The sequence below is a fragment of the Aphelocoma coerulescens genome, chromosome 1 (assembly GCF_041296385.1).
Source record: "Aphelocoma coerulescens isolate FSJ_1873_10779 chromosome 1, UR_Acoe_1.0, whole genome shotgun sequence".
NCBI classification, from domain to species: Eukaryota; Metazoa; Chordata; class Aves; order Passeriformes; family Corvidae; genus Aphelocoma; species Aphelocoma coerulescens.
Window position 1 is genome coordinate 33,538,722 of NC_091013.1, and position 23,217 is coordinate 33,561,938.

The window sequence follows — 23,217 nt, forward strand, 5'->3', positions numbered from 1 at the left end:
AATCACAGCTGTTGATGGCCTCCACTGATTAGTGACACCCCCAGAGATTATTTTGAGGGCAGATGAAGGTAATTAGATTAAACATTGATGTCTGAAGGACCACAGGTGTCCATGGCACCGAAAATACCAGAATGGACTCAGACAGTAGCATAAAGACATAACCCCTCTGTACAAGTGAAAAAAAAAAAATCCAAGACAGCTCCCTCAAGTAAAAAAATGGCAGTCCTTAATTACAGAAGACATCAGTCAATCAAAAAAAATCTCCCCCTGTCCCCTTGCTTAAATAATTAATAAAAGGAACATGAGAAAAGCCATGGATGGTAACACCGTAGGTTCACCTGTGCAAGAGTGGTGTCTTCAACAGGAAAAATGGTGGCAATAAGGCAGGAATCAATATACAAATAAGGCAAAACCACAATTGTATTTCTCCTGGCATACCACCCCATCTTCCAGCAGCTGCAGCCAAAATTGAGGCAGTATCTCCTCTCTGAAACAGGAACTATCTCATCTCTTTACTCTTGGGTTTTCACCTTGTTCCTTGCATATGAGAGCAACAGAGTTTGTTGCAACTTTCAAAGGAGGAGAAGGCATTCCCCGTCTCAGAAACTACTGAGCCTGGCCCTGGGAAAGAGGTGTCCAGAGGTGGAAGGGAGCAAGAGTGAGGGAGTCTGCAAGAGCAGGCTGCCTACACTGCATGCAGAAAGCACTGAGAGGGGCAGACAAAAGCAGTGCCACTGAGATAATGGATCCCTCTTCACAGATACTGGAAGGAACTGCATAAAGTTCACAGCAGCTCCGAAACTCATTGAACTGACTAAAACCAAACCAAAGAGAAAGCACCTTCCGCACAAAAGTAGAAGGAATTAAGCTGTAAATTGATTTTGGTATTTTTTCTGACCCAGTCAGTTTGAACATCCTGCCTTTAAAAAATCTAGCTTAAAATTTCAACAAAATGCTACTTTATATTACTTTCTAAATCTTTTCAGACATATTAACATAGTTCAAAGCCCACCTAAAAGTTAAAGTCAAAATAGGAGCCAGGTACAATCCTTAAAGGAGCTTTACTTTCATCCTTTGTCATCTTTTCTCAGATGTTTTATCAATGCTTTACAAATAAAATAAAATAAAATAAAATAAAATAAAATAAAATAAAATAAAATAAAATAAAATAAAATCTCCTGGGGCCAAATGAATGTACTGTAGGAGTCCTACAGTTTTAGTATCTGCTTTTTTTATCAGTACTAATCTTTTATTAACATAGCTATTTCATAGAATTACACTAAATAAATTAATGAACAGGCACAAAAAAAACTGAAGAGGAAAGGGCTCTGCATTTTAAAAGGCAGCTAAGCATGCAAATTTTATTATTTAAATTAAAATGTCAGTACCTTCAAATTATATTAATGATTCCAAGTTCATAATGAAAAAATTGTATCAGGGCTTGGGACTGATAAAGAATTTTAAAATCTTTCTAATTCCCTCTACCAAATGCAATTTAAAGTTATTAGATTTCTAACACTTCAGCCTCTGTATAAACCATTATTCTGGTAGAAAATTAAACACTGAACTGCAATTTACTTTCATTTTTATGAGAAAACCATACTGAACAAATTTACCCAAGCCAACAGAGTATAAGATGTAGTGTATATTAGGAAATACATTTCCATGCTTTGGAAGACTAAAATCCATAGAGCCTCACAGCAGCACTACTTCAATAATGATAAGTGACAGCTATCATCAAAATAGTGGAATTCAGGAAACAAAACTGAGGACCTGTAAATTAATGGAACCTGTAAACCTATTAGTAGAAGTTTACGGGTTCTATTAATTTTTAGTAGAAATTATGTGGTGTATGCCACATACAGCCCTTATTTACTTTCAAGGTTGTTATTCAGCTACTGGATAACAGAAACCTACACTGCCAAACACTCCATTTGTTTTCCCTTATTTTACTGGCATAAAACAGGACAAAAACAAATTATCAATAGTTACTATGTTTCTTCTAGTATTGACTCCAACTCCTTTGCAATTTTGAAAAAGTATCAGGAGCATACACATCAAGTGCTGCTTAGTCTTTCATGACTGTCTGGCTTTTCACAAACTTTTAAAGATGTTGGGCTTAATTCAAGAAGTCCTACATGGTTCAGTGTCACTTATGTGAGACAGAAAAGTAAGGGGGTAAATTGTCAGTGTGAAGGCCTTTCTTATGTTCTCAGCCACCATGACTTCAAATGCCTTCAAATATTTTCAGCTTCTGCATTTTCCCAGACCTTATGAACATAGCACTTTTGGTGTTATACTACGTCAGTATACCTTTTAACTTCTTAACAGACAAAAATCTTCATGGGCTGAAATTGCCCATTTCCATGGCAAATAGTCTGTCAGCAGCAGGTATGGGAGGTCTTGCTCACCAACTGATCACCACTGTAGAGCTATAACTGGCTCTATATTTTGCACAGCAAAAATGTGTCAATGTAATATCTGTGTATATGATTATTGAGTTATTCATTATGAGCTATTCCTCTTCAAGACTGCTCCATCTTTCAGCCACTGACATAGAACTAAGTAGTGTGTAAATTCAGATTGCATGAAAAAAACATGTATCTGAAATTCCATAATCTTGAAGAGCTCAGCAGCCAATAAAAATGTTTTCATTTTTTATTGGTCAATGCACAGGTAGGTTTTATGACTGTCTTTCAGTTAAATGTGAGATTTGATTTGATTCTGTTTTCAGGATGTGTGGAGCTTTTCCTCACAGAGATATACAACTAGCTGTATAAAAACATCTACATATACATCTATATATAGAAAGTATGCATACAGCTACTTTCATTTCACCCATATATAGTGTCCTCCAGTTTTTATTTTGGGAAATGAATTATTATGGTAACAAAGTAATGGAGACTGTAAATTATACAAAGAGCTTTCTATACTTAAGAAATAATGCCAAACTGCTTCTTTTTTCTTCCACTGAGTGATTATTTTCTGATCTCTCTAATGCATCTTGGTCATTCACTCAAACAGTGCAAATGATGCCAAGGTCAAATTGACTCATTCTGTAATGTTTAGCCAGCTCATTAGTATTGGAAAGTCCAGAAAATGAAATCATGAGCACTCTCTCTTATTCCTCCTGGGGTAACTGGGACATGACTGAACTTTAAAAACCTGTTCTTCTTTTCCCAGAGAAATTGCTGCTTAACCTGGTAGAATTGTGAGGATAGGGACATATGAAAAACAGCTTTCTGAAAAGATCCAGACTCATAAAGATATGACTGTTTTTTTCAGGGAGGTTGCTTGTTTTACTTAGAACAAAACTAGGAAACTTACCAAGATCTAGGTAGATGCCTGGAACAAATGAGTTCAGAAAAAACATAAGAATAACACATCCCAGCACTGTCAGACATTTGATGAGAAGAATTTTGTCTGTTATTCTGTGCTGGAGACAGACAGGAAAATAAAATTAATAATTGTATTAAACAAGAAGCTATGTATTATGCATAGAGTTCAGAAAAGCATGTGTGAAGCACAAACTGTTGTTACTGTATTGTATATTCCTCTTCAACATAAAAGACAGAACTATTAGAATAGTTTTTATAGGTGTGCATCTTATGCATACCTGTACAAAACCATGAGTATGTGGTCCAACAAGCTTTAAGAGATACACGTATCTAGCACTTGCTGCATACATCCAGCTTTATTCAGTCGCCCCCTCCACAACTTCATGCCAGAGGAGAAGTAGGGTTGAAATGCAGCTCCAACCACAGAGGGCATTCTGAGCACTCTGTGGTTTTGTGATCTGGGACAAAATGACCCTTTTTTTTTCGGGTGTGCTTTGAAAACCTATAAACTACCCTAGAAGTCAAATCTTTCACACCTGCTGTACAACTCTCATGGTCATGCCAAGCCCTTCATCTCTATGGAGTCTGTACACCTCCGTGCCCAGCTCCTGCTTCCCTGTGCCAATCTCCTTGTGCCCTCAACCCTCAGATCCAGTGCTTTCCATCGTGTCTCTGCTTTCACTACCACCCCAGGGAATCAATTTCTCCCAGACCAACTTTGTCTCTTGTTTCACATAGTTTAAAGCTCTACTAAAACACAAGTCTCCATTCTTTAAAAAGTTTGTCTCTTATGCAACGCCTTGAAAGAGGTGTAAAGAAAATCTGTTGGTTTGCTCTGGTTTGGTGTGACACCTAGGACAGGGTTCTCCCAGTCAAGGACTTTCACCCCAAGGAGTCCAATCAAGGACTTGAGCTCTCAGACACAGGCCTGATTCATTAGTGATGGCAGTGAGGTAGAGTGATTGTGACACTTAGATAATTAAATTTAGGAGACATTAATCCCACTACAGAGTTTACATCTTTTCGGTTCCAGCATAAAGACTTAGGTAGTACTAACATGTGCACAGCTAAGAGAACAGGATTTATCAAGTGGTTTATCCCTACTTGAATAATAAAAGCAATAATGTCACAAAGTGCATTAAATTAGAATCAGAATTGGGTACATTAGGAAGAGTGTACTCTATTATCATTCATCATGGCTACAAACAACTTATTGACACCTCCTGAACCTTTCTGGCTATGGACTAAAAATCTAAGAAAACACTGCTGAATCATCAGTTGATTCTTTAAGTTATAGTTTTCTAAGAAACAAAAATACAAAACCTTACCATGTGGTTCAGTAACCTTGTCTGACCAAGAAGCCAACCACCTTGGCTGCTAACTTTTCTGCTATCAGGAGAGTTATTAAATTTCCATTAGATTTAAAGCACTATCTCTATATAAAGGCATAGCTTCATTTACATGAATACCGAAAAAACCTGCCATCTACTTACTCTTTTCTGGAGTTCCTGGATATTTGTTTCCCAGTTTTTATCTTCTTGTGAAATTTGTCTGAAAGAAAATGACACCTACTTTTTTCCAGAGTGAAATCAGAGCTCTGATTGTTGGAATTAATTCCTCTCATCACATATACATCCCTTCTTTCCCCATGTGGAGTAACTCATACCACAAAGGAGTTATGGTCTTCTTACATCCAGCAGCAAAATTCCCATGAGCATTCACTTAAGACTCCGCTTTTGTAATGGGCTCCACTAATACAGAAACCCTTCTGCTCATGAGGAAAGCCACAGGCTCCAGGGTACAGACCTCAGTATAGAATATGGCTATCTGCAATATGTAGTTCCCTTAATAGTTTCAGGAGCTGATGTGTGTGGCCTGCTGTGATAAAAAAAGGGTTGTGTGCTAACATCAGCAAGTCAGAACACATATGTTTCAAATTTGCATTTTATAATGAAGTTCATAAGATCTGAGTAACACCACCGTGTTATCGGCGCAGTCAGCCCTCCAGCAAAAAGCCTTGGGCTTTGCAGTTCAGGAGCACTGTTGTTAATGCTAGTGGAATTTTACATTGCTGTAAATGTGCTGTAATGGAGGAATCCTGATTTTCAAGATTAAATATACAATTTTTATTTGTACTTTAGACGGATCTTCTTTAGAGTATCGTAAAGTCTAATAATCTCTTAAAATCTTTTGAAAAGGAGGCAATTTTAACAGCCTTATTTCTCTTGAATTATTAGCACCATCACTCAATTCAAAATACACAATATCAGCAAAAATTATGTAAACATATTATTACTGGAATAGTTTAAGAAATCATATTTACATTTTCTTGCTCAAATTCTTTAACAATGTTATTAATTCAAATTAATTATTCCAGTTTCACTTTAGTCAGTTAACATTCAAAATATTTATAATGCTATTCTCAGTCATCAGATTCCATGGCATAACATCTGGTTTTGCCAGAATCTAAACTAAACAAGGTTATTATTCTTTTAGTCGTAGTTTATGTAAACTTCTTATATATAAAATAGGTCTGCACTCTGGTTCACATTGAAATTTTGATTATGAAATAATTGTAAAACATGCAACTCACTGGTGAAATGTTTTTCAAACTCACCCATTCACTGACGACAATTTGAATTTTTCAGTTAAAAAAAAAGAAACTACAGTGTCTTACTGTGCTGAAGCCACAACTGTAAGGAAAAGTGTAGTGATAGATTTGTGATCTTTTTAAACCAAAATCTGCCTGAAATTCCTAGGCCTTTAATTTTGGGTCATATTGATAAATATATTTTCCAGGCTTTACACATCAGTTTTCTCCTAAAATACTTTGTGTTTTACTGAGGCTGAGAGTGACTTTTCATATCTGCCCCAACATCCACCTGATCAAGACAGAGCTAGGAATGCAGGTCTTGTCCCAGTGAAGATACCTGAAAGGGGAGGTGGGAGACATTGGGCCTTGCTTACCTGTGAAACGTCCTCAGCTTCTTCCTCAGGAGCATCTCCAGAGTCAGCACCTTCTGCATCAAGAGGCATTTCACAGCAGTCTCCTCTCTGCTGGCTGGGTTAATGCGCTGAGCTGTCAGCCTCCAAACATAGATCTCATGTTTCAGCTCTGAAAAGAAGCAAAATTGCTTCAATGTGAGGTCCAATGTGTATGAAACCAGAGATGATTAAAATATGTGCAATGTACTCTGGACTCAAAGCTGTTAAAATTATTGGGATGGTTTCCCAACAAATTTCCACTTAGGACGCTGCTTTTGTCATTCCTTTTGCAGAGCTGAAGTGAAGGAAAAAGAAATAGGAATTTTTCAAAATTTTTAATAAATAAACCACAAAGCCCTTTTTCAAAGAAAAAGAAGTGTTGTCTTCAAATACTTGCAAAGGTCTTCAACAAGCTTTAGGGCTAAAATTGTAGCACATTCATTTTTCAACAGAAAATTAACTGTCAGTATACATTACTATACTGCTAACAGATACTAGTTCCCTGTGCAGTTAGGAATTACAGCACATGTTCCTTCATGGTATTCAGAATAGACAGCATTTTTCCATTCACTCTATGTTCGTACAAGCAATCTTATCTATTTAAGGCAAAAGTGAAATTTGGCACTGTCTTATGGAATAATGTTTAATAGTATTTTAAAGGTTTCCTAAGAGGATTTAACTCTCAGGCACTGAAAATATGTGTAAACACAGTGACCATCACTTTGATGCTGACCTGGATGATACCTGGTCCTGTGGAAGTTCAGACAGACTGATTAACACTTTGAAATCAGACTCTAGAATCTTGTCAGAAATTTCAATCCTTTTTGATTATTTTTTCCCTCTAGTGTTGAGGCCTTGGAGAATGACCAAAAACCACATGTTCCTATTCAAGAAGGATGTTAAACTGGGCATGCCAAAAAAACCCTTTGAATTTTACAGGAAATTGCTAAAGAAATAAAATCAGAATATTCATTCAGAAACTGTTTGTGCAACTGTTCCCCGTTGAAGCAACGGGATGTTTCCTCACCCTTCTTTTCTGTTCCACTCAAATTTCATGTCATTGAAGACAATACGTCAAGAATTCAAGGGCTTATATCTTAAGATCCCTGTTCAATCAGCAAATTGCTCTTGTTCTGAAAATGAATGTGGAACTCTTTATATCATGTAAACAAGCTATAAGAATTATTTATTTTAAAAATTATTTGCTACATAAGAAAAATTTAAACACATTTTGATGTAGGCAGTGATGTTAACATTTTATGCTGCAACTCTCTAGAGGGTGATGATATCTGCTATCAGAGTACTAAACATGTTTAATTCCCCACTTTCCTTTGCAACTAAGTATTCATAATGATAACACAAGAGTGAATCTTCTAAAGACTGACCATGAGAAGGAATTAGACTCGACAAAGCTCAAACCTTTAAAAGCAAAAGTGTGTCCAGAGTCTGCATGGTTGACACAGAAGAAAGGGATTTGAACAGCAGTTGACATACATTTTGTATGGTTTGTTCTATAGATCTGCACACATCTGTCAAAGTGGTAATGCTTGCCTAAATTTTACAGTGTTAAGTCCAGAAATATAAATTCACACTATCAAAAGCCCAGTACCCATTCTGGATATGACAACTATAAACAACTATATAAACAACTAGTACTCGGCTAAAGCTTTTCTTCCAAGAAGGGGATTCATACCCAAACCACAAATACCAAAAATATGCCAAATCTACCACTTTCCTTTGTAATATATTCGGTGGTGCTTGCCAGGAGCATGATCTGGCACAAAGTTACATTACAATATGGATAGGTCTTGCTTCTCAAAGGATCCATATGACTTCTGGCCATCATTTATTTTTGTATCAACATTTGTGACACACAGATATAACAGCAATAATTTTCCATTCACAGAGGAAAAAAAATCCTTTCTGTACTGCATTCTTATGTGATTTTTTAGTTAATTGGACTGCAGCTTTGAAGCTGTCATCAGTCCAAGGGAAAGAGTGTGGTTTTGTTTTTTTCTCTGGCAAACGCTCATGAAGGATGAGCATCCAGTTTGCTGTTCTACTTCCCTATAGTTTGTCTTTTCTGCAACAACTTTTCTGATGACATCTGTTCATCCTGCCATAGCATTTCTCCCCATCCTTTCCAAATGAAATTTCACCAAGGGTTTAGCTGATAGAGGGAAGTTGAATCATTCACCAACTAAATGAGATGCAAGTACTCCACAGTTATTTTCATACAGAGAATCTCTATATTTTCTCCTTCAGGAAGAGGCAGCTATCATCTGTGCCACAAACAAATCAACAGAACAGAAAGCAGCATGACTTGTGTTGCAAATTCCTATTCCACATCTGAAATGCCCTGGGGCTCATCTCCAGGTTGAGCAAAGTTGGGCCAATGCTTTGTGATGTACATTAAAAAAAATATGCGTGTCTTCACATGGCTTTGATCATGCCTTTATGTACAGCAAGTGCATGCCTGATTTTTCAGTCATTAGTTTTCTAAACATCCCAAGGATGTGAACATCTGACCTTCTGTGGAGTTTACTTCAGAGCAAACTGTACTTGGAAAATCAGAACAGTTGATACATATTTTATACCACAACTCCTGTTGCAGTAATGATTTGTGAAGATGTTTTCTAGGTCATCCCACAGAATGTTTCTAGTATTTCTCTTTCATGCACACTCTTATTGCTAATAGCCCATCACAGCATCAGGTGATACATATTTATTAGCAGTAGGGCTTTTTTTTAAAGGAAAAATAATGCAGAACCTTAAAGTCAGCAACAATTAACACAGCCAAAGTCCTTCAGGCCTTACTATACTCCTCCAGTTTCATACCTGCAAAACCACTGAGGCAGCAACCCCCAGAGTTTGAGAACATCTGATATTTTATGACATGCTGTGTTACACATGGACAAGGCCATAATGTGACTGCAGAGTCTTAGCAATCACTTTGAAATTATGGCCAAGAGAGCACAAGGGCAGCATTTGGCTGCCTCTGAATAGAATCACAGGATAGTTTCACACTCTCTTTCTCTGTGTCCATAAGCTTCTGTCCCCTCCTCAGATGAGATCTAAGGGTTATGTTTCACCAGAGTGAGCTCTCTCCACTCACTTGTCCAACCCAATCCGCAGGGTTTTTGCAGGGTTAGCTCTATGTGGATGAGCCTTCTATCCAATGTAACCACTGTCAGGTCTATTGCTAGTAACTGACATGGTGAGTCTGTAGCATGGCAGTTTCTCATTAAAGCAGCTAAATTAACATTTGACTGCAACCATAGTACCAGTAGCCAAAGTGATAGAAGGAAAGCTAAGTTTCATATGCAGTGATCTGGAGCACAAGAAGACAAAAGAGATGCAACTCAGTCAGAGAATTTAGCTCATTATGATACTAAAATTTTTTTGAATGTCATACATCCACATACGGCCCATGAGGCACAACAGCAATATAACTAGCACTATTATTTCCAACAAGAAAATAGAAAAAACTCCATTTCCAACAAGAAATTATTAATTTTTATCTTAGTTATAGGATCAAGTAAAGGATCCTCAAACATGTAAACCCTACACTGCTAATCTGTTCTGATTTTGTCATTGATCATATTTGCCATGGAGACCACAAGTATTACATCCTGGACCCACTGAGTTTAACAAAATTTCAGCTGCTGACCCGGATTGTGGCAGTTTAGAAAAATTTTCTGCATTTTAGAAAATATTCTTTATTTGAAAACTGCCTATTATTTCTGCAATCTGGGATTTAAGAGTCAGATTGATTTTCAGTTGAGTAATCACACATTCCCTCCCACCCAGCTGCCAATACCAAAGAAGACATCCTCAAAAACTGAGTGTAATTAATTCCCAGTCTCAGAATCTGAAAAGGCCAGTTCTGTTAATTGAAGATACTCAGAAGAGCATGACCGACTTTGATGAGATGACAAGAATTATCATTAAATGACAATTTTTAACTTGCACGTGCACCAACTACGTAAATTATCTTTTTGCAAGCAGCACAAGTTTGCACTGTTGGGCTGCATCTAACAACATTCAAAGCACGTTTGTCTGAATATTTGTTTAGTTTTTTTCTCCACATGCTACTGTAGCTTAACTATTTTCAGTAAAGTAATTCTTTTTCTTAGCCAAATTCTCAGAATAAGAATATTTCTGTTTAAATATTAACTGTAAAGGGAATTAAGTGTAATGAATTCTAGCTTAACTAGTAATAGTAATATCTATAACCTTTAATAATTATTAAATCCTGATATTATGTACCCAATCCTCTAAGCATTATTAGATGGTGTCATCTCCATTTTATAAGAGCAGAAGCTAAATCCAAAAGGTGAAATCCACGAGTAGAAAAAATTCACCTTGAGGGATACTCCAGATCAAACACTCACGCCTCTCTCCCAGAGGCAGCACCCCCCAACAGGACACAACCATGAGGATCTAAATCTAGAAAAACAAACAAGCAAAAACAAACAAACAAACAAAACCCCCCGACATATTCTTATCTTTATTCCTTTGAATAGTCCAGTTGATCAATAGTGGATAAAGGTAATCATAGGTATAAATATTGCAGAGTCTTCAAAGCTACAACAAAACTTGTTTTGCCTTATTCAGCTAAATACATGCAATGGAACACAAGAAATGTGCCAATGCTGCATAAAGCAGTACAGAGAATTTATATAAGCTTTTCAACTCAGTCTGACACCCGAGGCCCCTTTTGGTCATAAAGGCACCTAATGCCAGCTCTGTTACCCAGCATGGGATTGCATCCATCACAGAGGAATTACAGGACATCCTCATCCCTGCAGCAGAGCAGCTGGAGCCTAGGCAGAAAATCACAGAGCTCAGAGGGTGTCACACACCTAAATTTACCCACCATGAGTCATCTTCCCAGCAAGCTAGAGCAGGCTGCAGCAGGCCCAGGAAAGAATCTAGAACATTACAAGCCTAACCCTAGTTTTATAAGGGAATAGTCAATTTAGTATGTGTATGATGGTCACATAGGACTCAAAAGGTGTAATCCACAGGTATTAGATTACCTGTGGATAGGAGGGTTAGATTTCTCATAACGTTTCAGGATGGTTGAGAAAGATACACATTACTCTTCAATTGTTTTGTTCCTGAGCAACAGGTGGGATATCTCTCTCTCAGGTGACATGGGCTCTGTTCTCTTTTCTGGGTAAGTCAGACTTTAGAGCCACAAACGTATTATAGTGCTTGTGGGTTTGCCCCTCAGTTTCCTCTACTGCAATTCCCCATTGTTTAAAAGCAGGAAGCTGAATGTATTTAGATTCTCTGTGTGCTCATTAGCACTTGCTTAATGTGCTTACAGTACTTCATTCTAGTACACTGAGAATGGCACAAGGAAGTCAAAATTCAAGTATTTTGAGCATGTGTTTATCTAAAATTCTACTTTAGTTTGTTTCAGAAAATTTTTCTCAGGTGTGAAATCTAGAAAAATAATTCCAGTAAACTATCAAATAATTTTCATTCAGACTGCCAGACTTGCCAATGAAAACCAATTTTGCTGCTGTCTTTCATTAAACTACAAGTCTTGCTTAAAAAAAACCCACTTTTAAATTCACTACACTCTGCTCAAAAGCAAATAGATATATTTGAAGCACAGCACATTTTGCACAATATATAACTATTGCTGAAGTCCTTTCAATACCAGAAAAAGTGCTGCAAGCCACCACTTAGAGATGGTATTCCCAAGGATAAGGAAAAAAGAACCATGAAAAGATACACCCTCAAGAGGACAACTGTCTTTTGGAATATTTCAAAGGACAATGCCTCTTCTAATGCTTTTAACAGGACAAAATGAAGAGCAAAATAATGAAGCATACTTCAGACTCACCATAACATTTATCAATGGTTTTAGAAGTAAAAATGGTGACTAATACATTGAACACACTTTGATAAATGAAAATGGCAGAACAATTAAAAACCTGTCAACTTTACACTTGTATTTGAAACACCATCACAGTGAAAGCTTTCTGCAGCAAATAAACACAGGTAATGTGTTACATAGAACTAAATAGTTCTTTTAAGCTCTGTCTTAAAAGGAAGATCTTATGAACTTCAGAGCCATCAAAGTAAAGTGAAAAACTTTGTCACAACTTCACTGAAACAACACTGTTAAAGAAAAGGCCATGTCTTGCCAACCACTGTATACCTGTGCAATCCTTCCACAACTGAGGTCTGTATACAAAAACAGAGGGGCACAAATGCTGGAAAAGAAACAGGAGCTAGCATTACCTAAGTTTTTACCTCCCATCAGTGATTTTTCTGTACTCATTCCTTCCATGACAAATGTGTATAATAAATTGTCAAGTGCTGCTCTATTGATTCAGAATGACACTATATTATACCTTCTTTCTGCATAAGACAAGTAAAGTAATATTACAGCTGCCTTCTTGTGATGGCTACATTATCAATGCACTAAGCAAGTAATATGAGATTGTCATATTCTCCTTGTTTTGCAATATCAGAATACTATTTTTATCATCTGAAGACAAGAAGAGGCAGTTCAATGTTTTTTCTCTTTCCAAGGGGAACACTCTATCAACTCTAAAGCAGTTCAAAGGATATATACAGGAATTAAAGCATGAAATTATCTAAAATATTTTAAATATATAAATCTTTAATCTGTGGCAATTAAATAACTACAGCTCTCATCAGGAGAGCTATTGAAGGTGCAATAATAAAAGACAGTTTTTGATTTGCATATTTAAACATAAAGCCATGGCCCTGGTGGATCCTGATATATTATCCAAAAAGGAGCAAACACAGTGTCTGAAGGGACATCAAGACTACCTAGTTTGTTTGAGACCGAAAGTCTTACAGTTTTTACAAATAAAAGACAAAATATGTACCCAAAAGGTATTGTCTTAGATTCCAAGAGCATTCATATGAAAGCTGCACCTTTTAGTTCAGCATGCTAACATCCACAGTAGGAGAGTTAAAATGTTAACTATTCACTATTCAGTGTTAATATATACAGCTGGATTGCAGAGAAAAGAGAAAAAGAGAACACACAAAACCCCCACATTTTACTGTCCACACTGTTCTTCAAGATTTGAAAACATTCCCCATGAATTCTGATGAAATTATCATCTTACGTGAGGACAGTAGAGTGCAGCGCTTATTGCAGAACTTCCCCCCAGATTTAGTTTAGAGTTGAATTCTTGAAAACATCTTGAAATATGCCTTTCTTTAGACATTACCGTCTTCATAATCTGCTTGCTACTTTCTTCTCTTGAACCAACTTCCAAGTGAGGACAGGCCACTACTTCCAACATAACATGAAATACCAATAATGATTTACTGGCTTTAATAAAGTACCTACATAGGTACAGATGCACCTCAGGACAGAGATTTGTCAATTTACTTAATTCAGCTACGTCACTGATTCCAGCAAGAAATGGTTCTTGAAGTTACAAATATGTTACTAGCTGAAATAGGCCTAAGGACTGTTCTTTGACCCCAAGCAGCACACATACTGATGCTACATTACCCCTTATCCGGGGTGCCCTCTGTCCTTCAGTGTCCCTGCAGTGTCCTTGTGGCCCTAGACATTATTATTATTTTATGTGGGCTTATTGCATTTCAAACTGCCTGATGCAGTACTGGAGTTTTCTTGCAGGCCATCACAGTAGTTTTTCCCCTCCTCCTCTCCCTTTTTTTCTCCTTGAAAACATCTGTAGAGCTACACGTGGAAGAAAGAAACAGATTTGCTCTCTCATCTGGTTACCACATTTCCCATTGTGGGAAACAGCACTGTGTTTTTCATACATTAAGCACTTTACATATGACTATGATTAATTAGAAAATTCCTTCTGTTGTCAGCTTTACATGCTGACTCTCATACTACCATCAGTATTTACCCAGCTGCTGCAGACAGCGAGTTACACCAGAGGGAATAACGTGCTTCCCCCTCTCCTGCTATTACCACTCCTGCTTAAAGGGTGGATCTCTCAGCCAGTGAAAAAAATTGGAAAAAAGGGCCAAGCAACAAAGGAGAAATGGGGAGCTGGTGCCAAAGAAGTTGTGCTAGGAAAAAGCTCTTCCTCTCTTGCAAAAATGGCAATAATAATACTTGTCACCAGACCATGTACCACCCACTCTCCTGAGGATAGCAACCTTGCCAAACCCTGAGGTCCACATCTCCACAGCTTAATAGCTGAAACTTAACAGTGTATTGTTATGCTTTCCAGGGACTAAATAATGTATTTTTAACCCTTAAAGGAAGAAAGAACTTTGGTTTCAGGTTTTCAGAGGGGGAGTTGAAACAGTAAATTTAATTCCTTTTACACTCAGATATTATTTCCTTTACATATTCTTTTGTGAAAATGTAGATACATACATACTTTTTAAACCTTCTCAACTTACTCTTCTAGCCCTGGCATCTTTTGCTGTGTCACACATAACAAGGAGCAGGTTTAACAGCTGAAAGACATGCTCAAAAAAAGTCCTCAAAAATCCCTTCATTCTTAAAAAAACATTAGATTTTCTCTCTCATGGATGAGTTCTTCAGAGTCTTTTTTCTTTTGTTAGCTGCCCTGCTTAAAGCCAATGCAGGTAGATAGTGGTGCCTGGGGAAAGAACAGGTATTTTTATTGCTGCAGAGGTGCTGCAGCTCAGTCTGAAAGCCAACAGATTAAAGGCACTGGTAACATAGATAAAAATGTATCTTCATAATAAGAGCATTTTCTGGTTTTAAAATTCATGCTAATCCATTTTAAAAATCTGTGTACTCTAAATCAGCAGAAAAAAAAGCTTAAAGCATGTAGTGAAGAGAGACAAAAAATCTGGGGAGAATAATATACCAATTAAATCTCACATAACTTATTTAATTGCTAATTGAGGGCAAGGTGAGGAAAGACTAGTATTTAGTTGATTAAAACAGCTGCTTCAAACAAGCCATTTGAAATTATCATGGAACCATTGTAACCTGAGATTAAAGGACTCCTGGAAGCACCTTGGAGGCCATTCTGCAAATCCAAACCATGACAGCTATCTCCTAATGGAGCTGTGTTGGTCTCTTTCTTTCTCTTCCCCTGTCACATGAATTTTCAATAGAAAGAGTGGCTCTTCAGCAGTTGCTCTAATTGAACAGCTCCTGATTAGGTTTGCAGCAATGGAAAGCAGCTGATTACAAGAACACATGGTATACTGATTAGGAGACTGCTATATGTGAACAGACTAAGGTGCAAGTAACAAAGATGACCAAGAAATTAACTGAGGGAAATAAGCTAGCCAGTGTTTCACTAATACAGTGTTTCACTGGAAAAAAATTCTATGTCAGTGAATAAACTGTACTATTCAAATTAATTTTAAAAATTTTCGTACATACTTTATTTCTTAAAAATCCAAAATATATGCTTTAAAAGTTTATAGCCAAAAGAAAAAAGTAGCAATTCTATGTTGTAAAATATACCTTTATAAAATAATGCTCCTATGTCAGGATCAATATTGCTTACAGTGATGGCTTTTTGAAAAACCTTACTTTGTAGGGTCACAGGGAAAGAATCTAGGCATGTTAGGGTCTGAGTTAATTTCTTTATTTCTCTTGCTCTCTGGAGAAGACCTCTAAGGGTGCAGAAAGCCTCAGCTGTTTTAAGATGAAAATGGCTACCTCATACCAAACAGACATATAGGAGAAAGGAAAACTCTTCTTAAGTGTCTTAGAAACAGTTAACTAGTGTAATATCTAGTACACCTCAAAAATATTTTTGATCTAAATTCTGGGAAATATTTTGGCCTTTAGAGATGCAAACAGGTAAGATGAGTGGACCTTGTGCTGAATAGACACTGAAGTCAAAACCAAAAGTTTTCAGAACACCTTCCTAAGCAGGGAACTCTCTTCTCTGACCTTTCTATCAAATGGGATTGGAGACACATGGAATAATCTGCTGAGGAGAGGACTGACACTTCTGCCTTTTAATAAAACTCTAATCCTAAAGCAAATTTTCCCTGGAACAAGGCAAGGAATTAAAAGTACTACTCCTTTTGCCTAAATGAGGTACCTACCAGGAAGGTCTCTGCCACAGTTAGTCACCTTGGACTCTCCTTATAAGAGAAAATTAACTTTTGAGGGCTGCAATATATCTCTTCTAGCACAGACAGCTCCATTATTCCTTAAAAGCACTTATCTTTCTCCACAGGTTACAGATGAAGCCAAGATATACCAACCGTATCAAAAGTTGTCCTCCCCATGATAAACAGATGCCACACACAGAGGTTCAGAGGTATGGTACAGCACATTAAAACGTGTGTTGCGTGGTCAGTGGAAGCCTGGATCTTAATTCTTCTGCAGCCAAAAGTGGAACAAGCACCAGTCTCAGAGAAGAAACAATTATACTCAACTGTCTTTGTACAAAGCTTGCTAGAAATTATACTTAGTGAAATATTTGTTACCTCGTAAAGAAATGTGAACATTTGGGGGTTAATATTAAATTTCATCACTGAAAGAGAAGCCCTAGAACAATGATAAAAACTTCAAAATGACTGAAGAGAAAAACATAAAAGCATGAAGACAAAAAAGGGACTGACACAGTCGACAGTCATTGAAACAGCTTTAACAAGACTTCTAGAGACTATTGAGGCACCATGAAAAGACATAGATTTAGTTCTACTGAATTGTAGAAATTATGCACCAGGGAAATTTAGGGTAGGAAGAGCCACAGAGGCAAGCCGGAAAGGACTTGAAAAGTTCCACTTTGATGAAATGTCTTTCACTGACTGCAGACCAGTAAAAGATTGCTGAAAAATTCAATGGAAGAAAACCAGCAGTGAGAGAAGGCATCAGTGCACTATGTTTTTCATAAGGAAAACCTGGAATATTTATAAATCTAGGTTGTGAACTAAGCACCTTGAGCAGATGTTGCAACCCAGGATGTCCTTGTACTCATGCCTATGGCTGTAATAAATGATGCAAAATATTCCTGCAAATTTTGTAAGATATTTAATAATTCCTGTCAAAACCTCAATCTTAGAATCAGAAAAACATCCACTTCTAAAAATCAGAAAATATCACAACTAAAAATAAAATCTGAATTATTAGTTGAAAAATTAATGTTCAGAGAGTGAAGGAGGGTAGGCACTTCCATCTGAAGACAGCATTGTAGTAAGCAGTACTCAGTTTCTATTTAGCACATATTCAGTGTAACAATTATAACTTTTTTTTCACGCTCACACTTACCAACAATTTCACTTGGCTCCTTATTGTACAATTTTTTGTTCCAGTAAAGAAGTCTGAGAAAAGGAAAGGAGACCAGAACAACAAGGCAGATACCCAAAAACATATGTCCTGTGAAGGCTGCAAAATCCAATCCCTGAAAACAAAAACAAAAACCTAAATTAAAAATCACTTCTTTTTCTATATTAGCTACAGGGAAAACAGCTTTATGTACATTAACAATCAATAATAAATATAAAGCAAGATGGTAAGTTCCAAGTACAGTATCTGCTGTATTTCATGTGTTTCAAGGAGACAAGTCACATTACAATTTAATTCAAGGAACTAAAACATTGCATTACAAGTTACTCTGAAACACACATAGTGTTCCTGAACTGTATAGTAAAAAAAAAACCCAAACTGAATCATTAACTTTTACTTCTCACTTAAATCACTGTAAATTCATTTCAAATCCGTTTAAGTCTCAGAAATAGTCAAATTTCAATGATGAGCTTTTGTTTTAACCTGGTGACAACTCAAATGTTTACAATAATTCTATCTGAATGATTTCTCTACAATAAAAGTATTATACATCAATATTATGTTTATTCTTCTTTCTGGTTAACAAATGAACACATTTCTTTATATTTTGCACAATGAAACCCTTTAATGAAGGGGTTCTCAAAAAGGTTAAGCAGAACACATTAAAAGGCTGCTGTTCTCAAGCAATAAGAATGAATAGTGACAACTTGCCCTAAAACTTTGAAGCTGGCCATGCTGTGAGTAGGACATTGGGCTAGATGACCTCTAGGGTCCCTTTAAATTGACTTATTCCATTGTTCCATATTGCACACATTGTAGTGGATCAGGGTTAGCCTTTGGGCTGGGCTTTTCCGAAGCAGCCATGACTCGCCTCTCCAACAGAAGTTATCCATGAAACCCCAAGGAGGATTACATCCAAGTACTCTGGTAGTAAGGAACTGTCTTATATTCAAAAAACAGAGGTTGTCTGAACTGGTGATCCAAGAAGAGCAGATCTGTGACGCTTGGAATAAAGCATGACTCAAGCCCTGGACAGCCCAGGTTGTCCCACTTGAATTTTCAGAGCACCCACTGAGACTCTAGAAATTTAGTTGATCTCCCTGTAACACACCTCTGTGTCTCTATTGTCCCCTGCTTTTTAACTATGAGTTTCCTATAGATCCTTCTGTAATTCCAATGCATATCAAAACCAGCTTCCCTTGCAACAACAGCTGATACTACCTCCAGTGTGTTAAGACTATTGGGAACTTATTGCTTTAAATGTGTTCTTCTATATTGTCAAATACTAAAAGGATTTATGTGGAAATTTCCTAGTTGAAATGTCTCTGGTTCAAAAAAAGGAAGAAGTTTCTCTACTGCACCACAGGGCATAATAAAAAGGCACACGAGACAAGAAACTGATGACAGTCATAAAGAACTTGCATAGCCAGATAAAGATCGGTGCTCTTTGGCAAAAAAAAATCCATAGCTTGCAGACAGTCAGATAAATCTCAAACCATAAATATGCAGACCTAGGATTAGAATTTGATCCTATTAAAATACAGGTTTAAGCTTTGTGAGGTAAAGTCATCCCTACTTGCTATTTAATAGTAGATTCCTTGACTTTTCTGCTCTCCAGATACTGAAAGGTGAAACTATATCTGTTCATTCACTGGCCTTTTGCTGTAACTCAGCTACAGCCATTGTTTTTATGAAAGCAGAAGGGAGACTCTTCAGGAATTGGAATGAGATTATTTTAAGAATTGGACAGAAAAAAGTGACACCACAAAGAAAAATTATGTACCTTCATTCAGCTTGCCTACACAATAGGTCAGCCACTCGGGTGTCTGACATCTCTGTAAGAAAGACTTTACAAATCAGTTTTTATAAAGATTGATCTCTGGGCATCAAGTTAAGATTCAAAGCTACAGGAGACCTTTCTATAAGGGATGAAAACAGTATTCATAACTCTAGGAAATTTACAAATAACAAGGAATAAAAAAAGAAATCTTGAAAAGGCTCAGTGTTTGTAAGACCTGTCTCCAAAGTACATAAAGTCTGTATCTCCCATGTTTATTTCCTTAATTGCAACCATTGACAATAAATTGAAAATAAATCTAATTTATATATGGGTTGCCTCTAAGATTATAGGCAAAAAGAAAGATCATAAAATTTTGGCCAAAAAATGAGAACCTTAAAACCTTGAAAGGTGAACTGGCTTTAGTTCAGAAATTCTCAACTATGACAATGTGCCATTAAACAGGTCAGGAAGTATGCAAAATCATTATTCAGTTTTGTGCAGTCTCTAAAATGGCACAAAGAGAAGCCAAAATTAATTAGGCTGTAGAAACACTGAAGCTAAACCAGCCAAAATAAAAATGCCTAAATCTGACTGGAAAAAAGAATTATCTTCTGAAAGAAAAATGACTGTGAAACAGGTGGTTGAAGAGCAACAAAGTAGTTAGGAGTGGACAGAATATACTCAATACAGAACTACCAGAACGAGGAAAATTACTTTTGCACTCAGACCAGTCTTACAACAAAGCAGTGGAGATGAAGCTTTTTTAGGCTGGCAGCAATCACATCATGCCCACATCAAGAAGAAGGATGCCAACTACCAGGCCAACTATGATGGCAGAAATTCTCTGCAGGAATACTCAGAAATAAAGATAAATGCTAAAGCAATAAGTAAAATAAAGTAAAAAAGATAAATAGCAACTCAAAGAATTCTTGGTAACTCTCAAGTTTAAATATGTAATGTCTTCATCACACATTAAAGCATCTTGAATTTAAGGAAGTAGCTTATTGCAAATAAACACAGATAAAAAAATTCATTTGCCTTTACATTTTTATTATCACACCAATTTCAGAGGAAAAAATCTGTTGGGTTCCTGAAATGCCACAATGCAGAAGCTTCTCAAAAAATACAGCACAAGAAATATGTCACTTGAAACCCACAAAACTAATTTCTCGATGAAGAAAATCACCTCAACCTAGAAGGCAAACTAAAATGCTGAGGGTAAGGAGGTCTCACGTCTGACTCATAGTTGAAAGGAATTGAAATGAGATAGAGATCAAAATACCCTGAAAAAAAAATCAGAATTAACACAGCTTCATGACTTAAGAGCTGACGCAGATAAGCCTTGAAAGTGATTTGCAGACACCATCACAAGAAGAAAAAAAATGTCTACTAGATTTTTTGGCATCCTATCCAAGAGCTTACCCAAACTTTTCAAATGGAGTAGCTGGGCTGAGATTCAGGATTTTGTTAAAGTTCATAATATCAGCACATTGATCTTTCATATCTCTGAGATCCCTGGTGAAAAAGAAAACATGCTGCTCTGCTCCTACTGCAGAACAGCTTTCCAATTCAGCTGAAACAAATTGTTTTCTAACATGGAGTGTGCCTATTTCAGGAAAGAGCTTGCGTGACAGTACTGTCGGCGATAACACAACACTGGAGTCAGTTCTCTTCCCATCCCTTGCTCCTGGCTTCCCTCCCTATTACCTCCTTGCATTGATCCACAAGAGACAGTGAGTGAAAATGAATCCTGATGATTGCTAGCCTTGGACAGCTGATGCCCTGTAGCCATGAGGAGGCTGAGGGCTACCAAGTGCACTACTTTTCATGGTCGATATCAGAAAGGCTCACAGTGAAATACAGACAGCTGCCCTCCCTGATGCTTTGGGCTGCATGCTTAGCACCAGCCTCTCTGCAGCACAGGGAATATGTTTTCACAGAAAAAGAAGGCCAGTTTCACACCAGGCATAGTCAGGTAGCTAGTAGCCAGCTGGCAGCCTCTTGGAGAACTTTAAGAGACTAAAGCGTTTTCACTGTACCACAGATACCAACGATGTAGCAAAGGATACCAAGGTGGTGGCACCGTTGGTTCATCAGTTGTCCCTGTTCCCTTTCCCACACCCCAGAAAGGACATGCAGCATCTCCACAGAGCCTACACTCATACCCTTTGTAGCTTTGGGTAGCACATCTTATACCTCCCAAGTCTTCTGCACTGCTGGGGCCGGGACTCAGCATTGTAAAAAACATTAAAGTGCTACACATGTCTGCTGCATACAACAAAAAGTCATTTTCACAAAGATTTTCTTTTCCTGCACAATAGACTGGAATAGAATTGACATGCACAATAGGCAAGAAATACTTTTCTTCCAGGAGATTTCAATCTATGAGATAAATACAAAACATGCTTCAAATGTCCCTTGCTTTAGGCTATGATGATTGTGTCAAATTTCTCCTGTTTCCCAGTCGACAGAAAATCTAAAGATTTTACTTTAGCAAGAAAACAGCCTAAAGGTTCCACTGCCTACAGACTCAGCTGAAACAGAGTAGGCATCTTTCCTTGGTTTATAGTTTAAAATGCAAAGTCAAATATATCAATTTCACATTAGGAGGAAGTATCATATTGTTTTCCTAAAATGCTAACTTTCTATCATCTTGATGATTTTTTTCATTGCTTCTGGAGATGTGAAATTGAATTCTAGTAATTCAGGCCTTTCCACAAGAAATCTGCCTTTTTAGAGCAATGAGAAAGCAAAAGTTATGGCTTGGTGTAGCGATTTGGGGAGCAGCAAGTACGGTATTTCTAGCCAGAATGCCCTTTAATTAATATTTGAAAACTAATAAAATGAGGGAGAGCAAGAGTAATTTATTATTTTTACATTGGCTTAAACATCCCTTCTAGCTGAGTGACTGAGATCTGCATTGTCTCTCAAGGGAGCTGCTCATGATGTCACAGACCCAAAAATCACTAATGGTCTAACCCAGTTACATGAATATAATGTTTATTTGAGATGCTGATGAATCCCATTTTTTGTTTTGTATTATGCTCTTTAATGATTACTATATGCATAGATGGCAAAAATTCTGAAATCAGATGTAAGCCTATGCATTTCAGTTCATGCACTTAGTACCTAAGTTTAATTTTCTCTTGAGAAAAGGGATCAATGAAACAGCGACAGAAGGGGTAGAGTTCTACAAATCAATTAAAAGTTTTAACAAGCTTGTATCCAGCAAACTCAACAAAAATAGCCTATTAAACTATGGGAATCCATTTTACCAGTGCTTAAAATATCTTTAAAGGTTCATATATAGGATTTTATCTTCTTCTTTTCAGAAGTACCTGTTGCAGTGGGGAGGGCTACATGGCAGGGGGAGGAGACCCTGACAAGTACCTACTTTCATCCATAATTTCTTAGGTACCAAAATTTTTTACTAAATATAACCAACTAATATCACATCATGCTAAATTTCAGCATGAAGGCTGAAAATGTCTAAAAGACAGCACAGGAAAACCTGATATCTGTCAATTTTCCAGGAAATTCCTATTAAATGGCAGGAATAATTCCTAGTGATATGCTGAAACCCCCCAAATCCTCAGCAAACATCAGATTAACAGCACAAGCGTTATCATATGCTAACAAAAACAGTAAATAAAAGGATATAATCCAGTGGCTAGCATATGCTAAAACTGCCTTTGCTCTTATCGTTACCTCTTTCATGCAGATTTAGCCTGGATACACCAGTGCACATGTTCACTATCACTATGTTCACAGCTCTGGAGACCTATTTGCCATCCATTCTTTAAAGAGCTTGCAACCACAGCCTATGTTTAGAGCTCAAGCAACTTCTGATCTCAAAGGTGTGATTGTGAAGTTCCCAAATACAGAAGATT

At 37.1% G+C, this 23,217-nt stretch overlaps 1 protein-coding gene across 3 annotated transcripts in view; it reads right to left on the minus strand.

Moving 5' to 3' along the window:
* Nucleotides 1-23,217, minus strand: part of OCA2 (OCA2 melanosomal transmembrane protein) — a 166,967-nt gene that overhangs the window by 79,279 nt on the left and 64,471 nt on the right. For all 3 annotated transcript variants that reach the window (XM_069006263.1, XM_069006283.1, XM_069006273.1), the window contains 4 exons: nucleotides 17,530-17,662; nucleotides 6,306-6,453; nucleotides 4,832-4,889; nucleotides 3,328-3,436 (listed from right to left, as the gene is read on the minus strand). In XM_069006263.1, coding sequence (XP_068862364.1) covers nucleotides 3,328-3,436; nucleotides 4,832-4,889; nucleotides 6,306-6,453; nucleotides 17,530-17,662 — 448 coding nt within the window. The remainder of the gene's footprint in view (nucleotides 1-3,327; nucleotides 3,437-4,831; nucleotides 4,890-6,305; nucleotides 6,454-17,529; nucleotides 17,663-23,217) is intronic.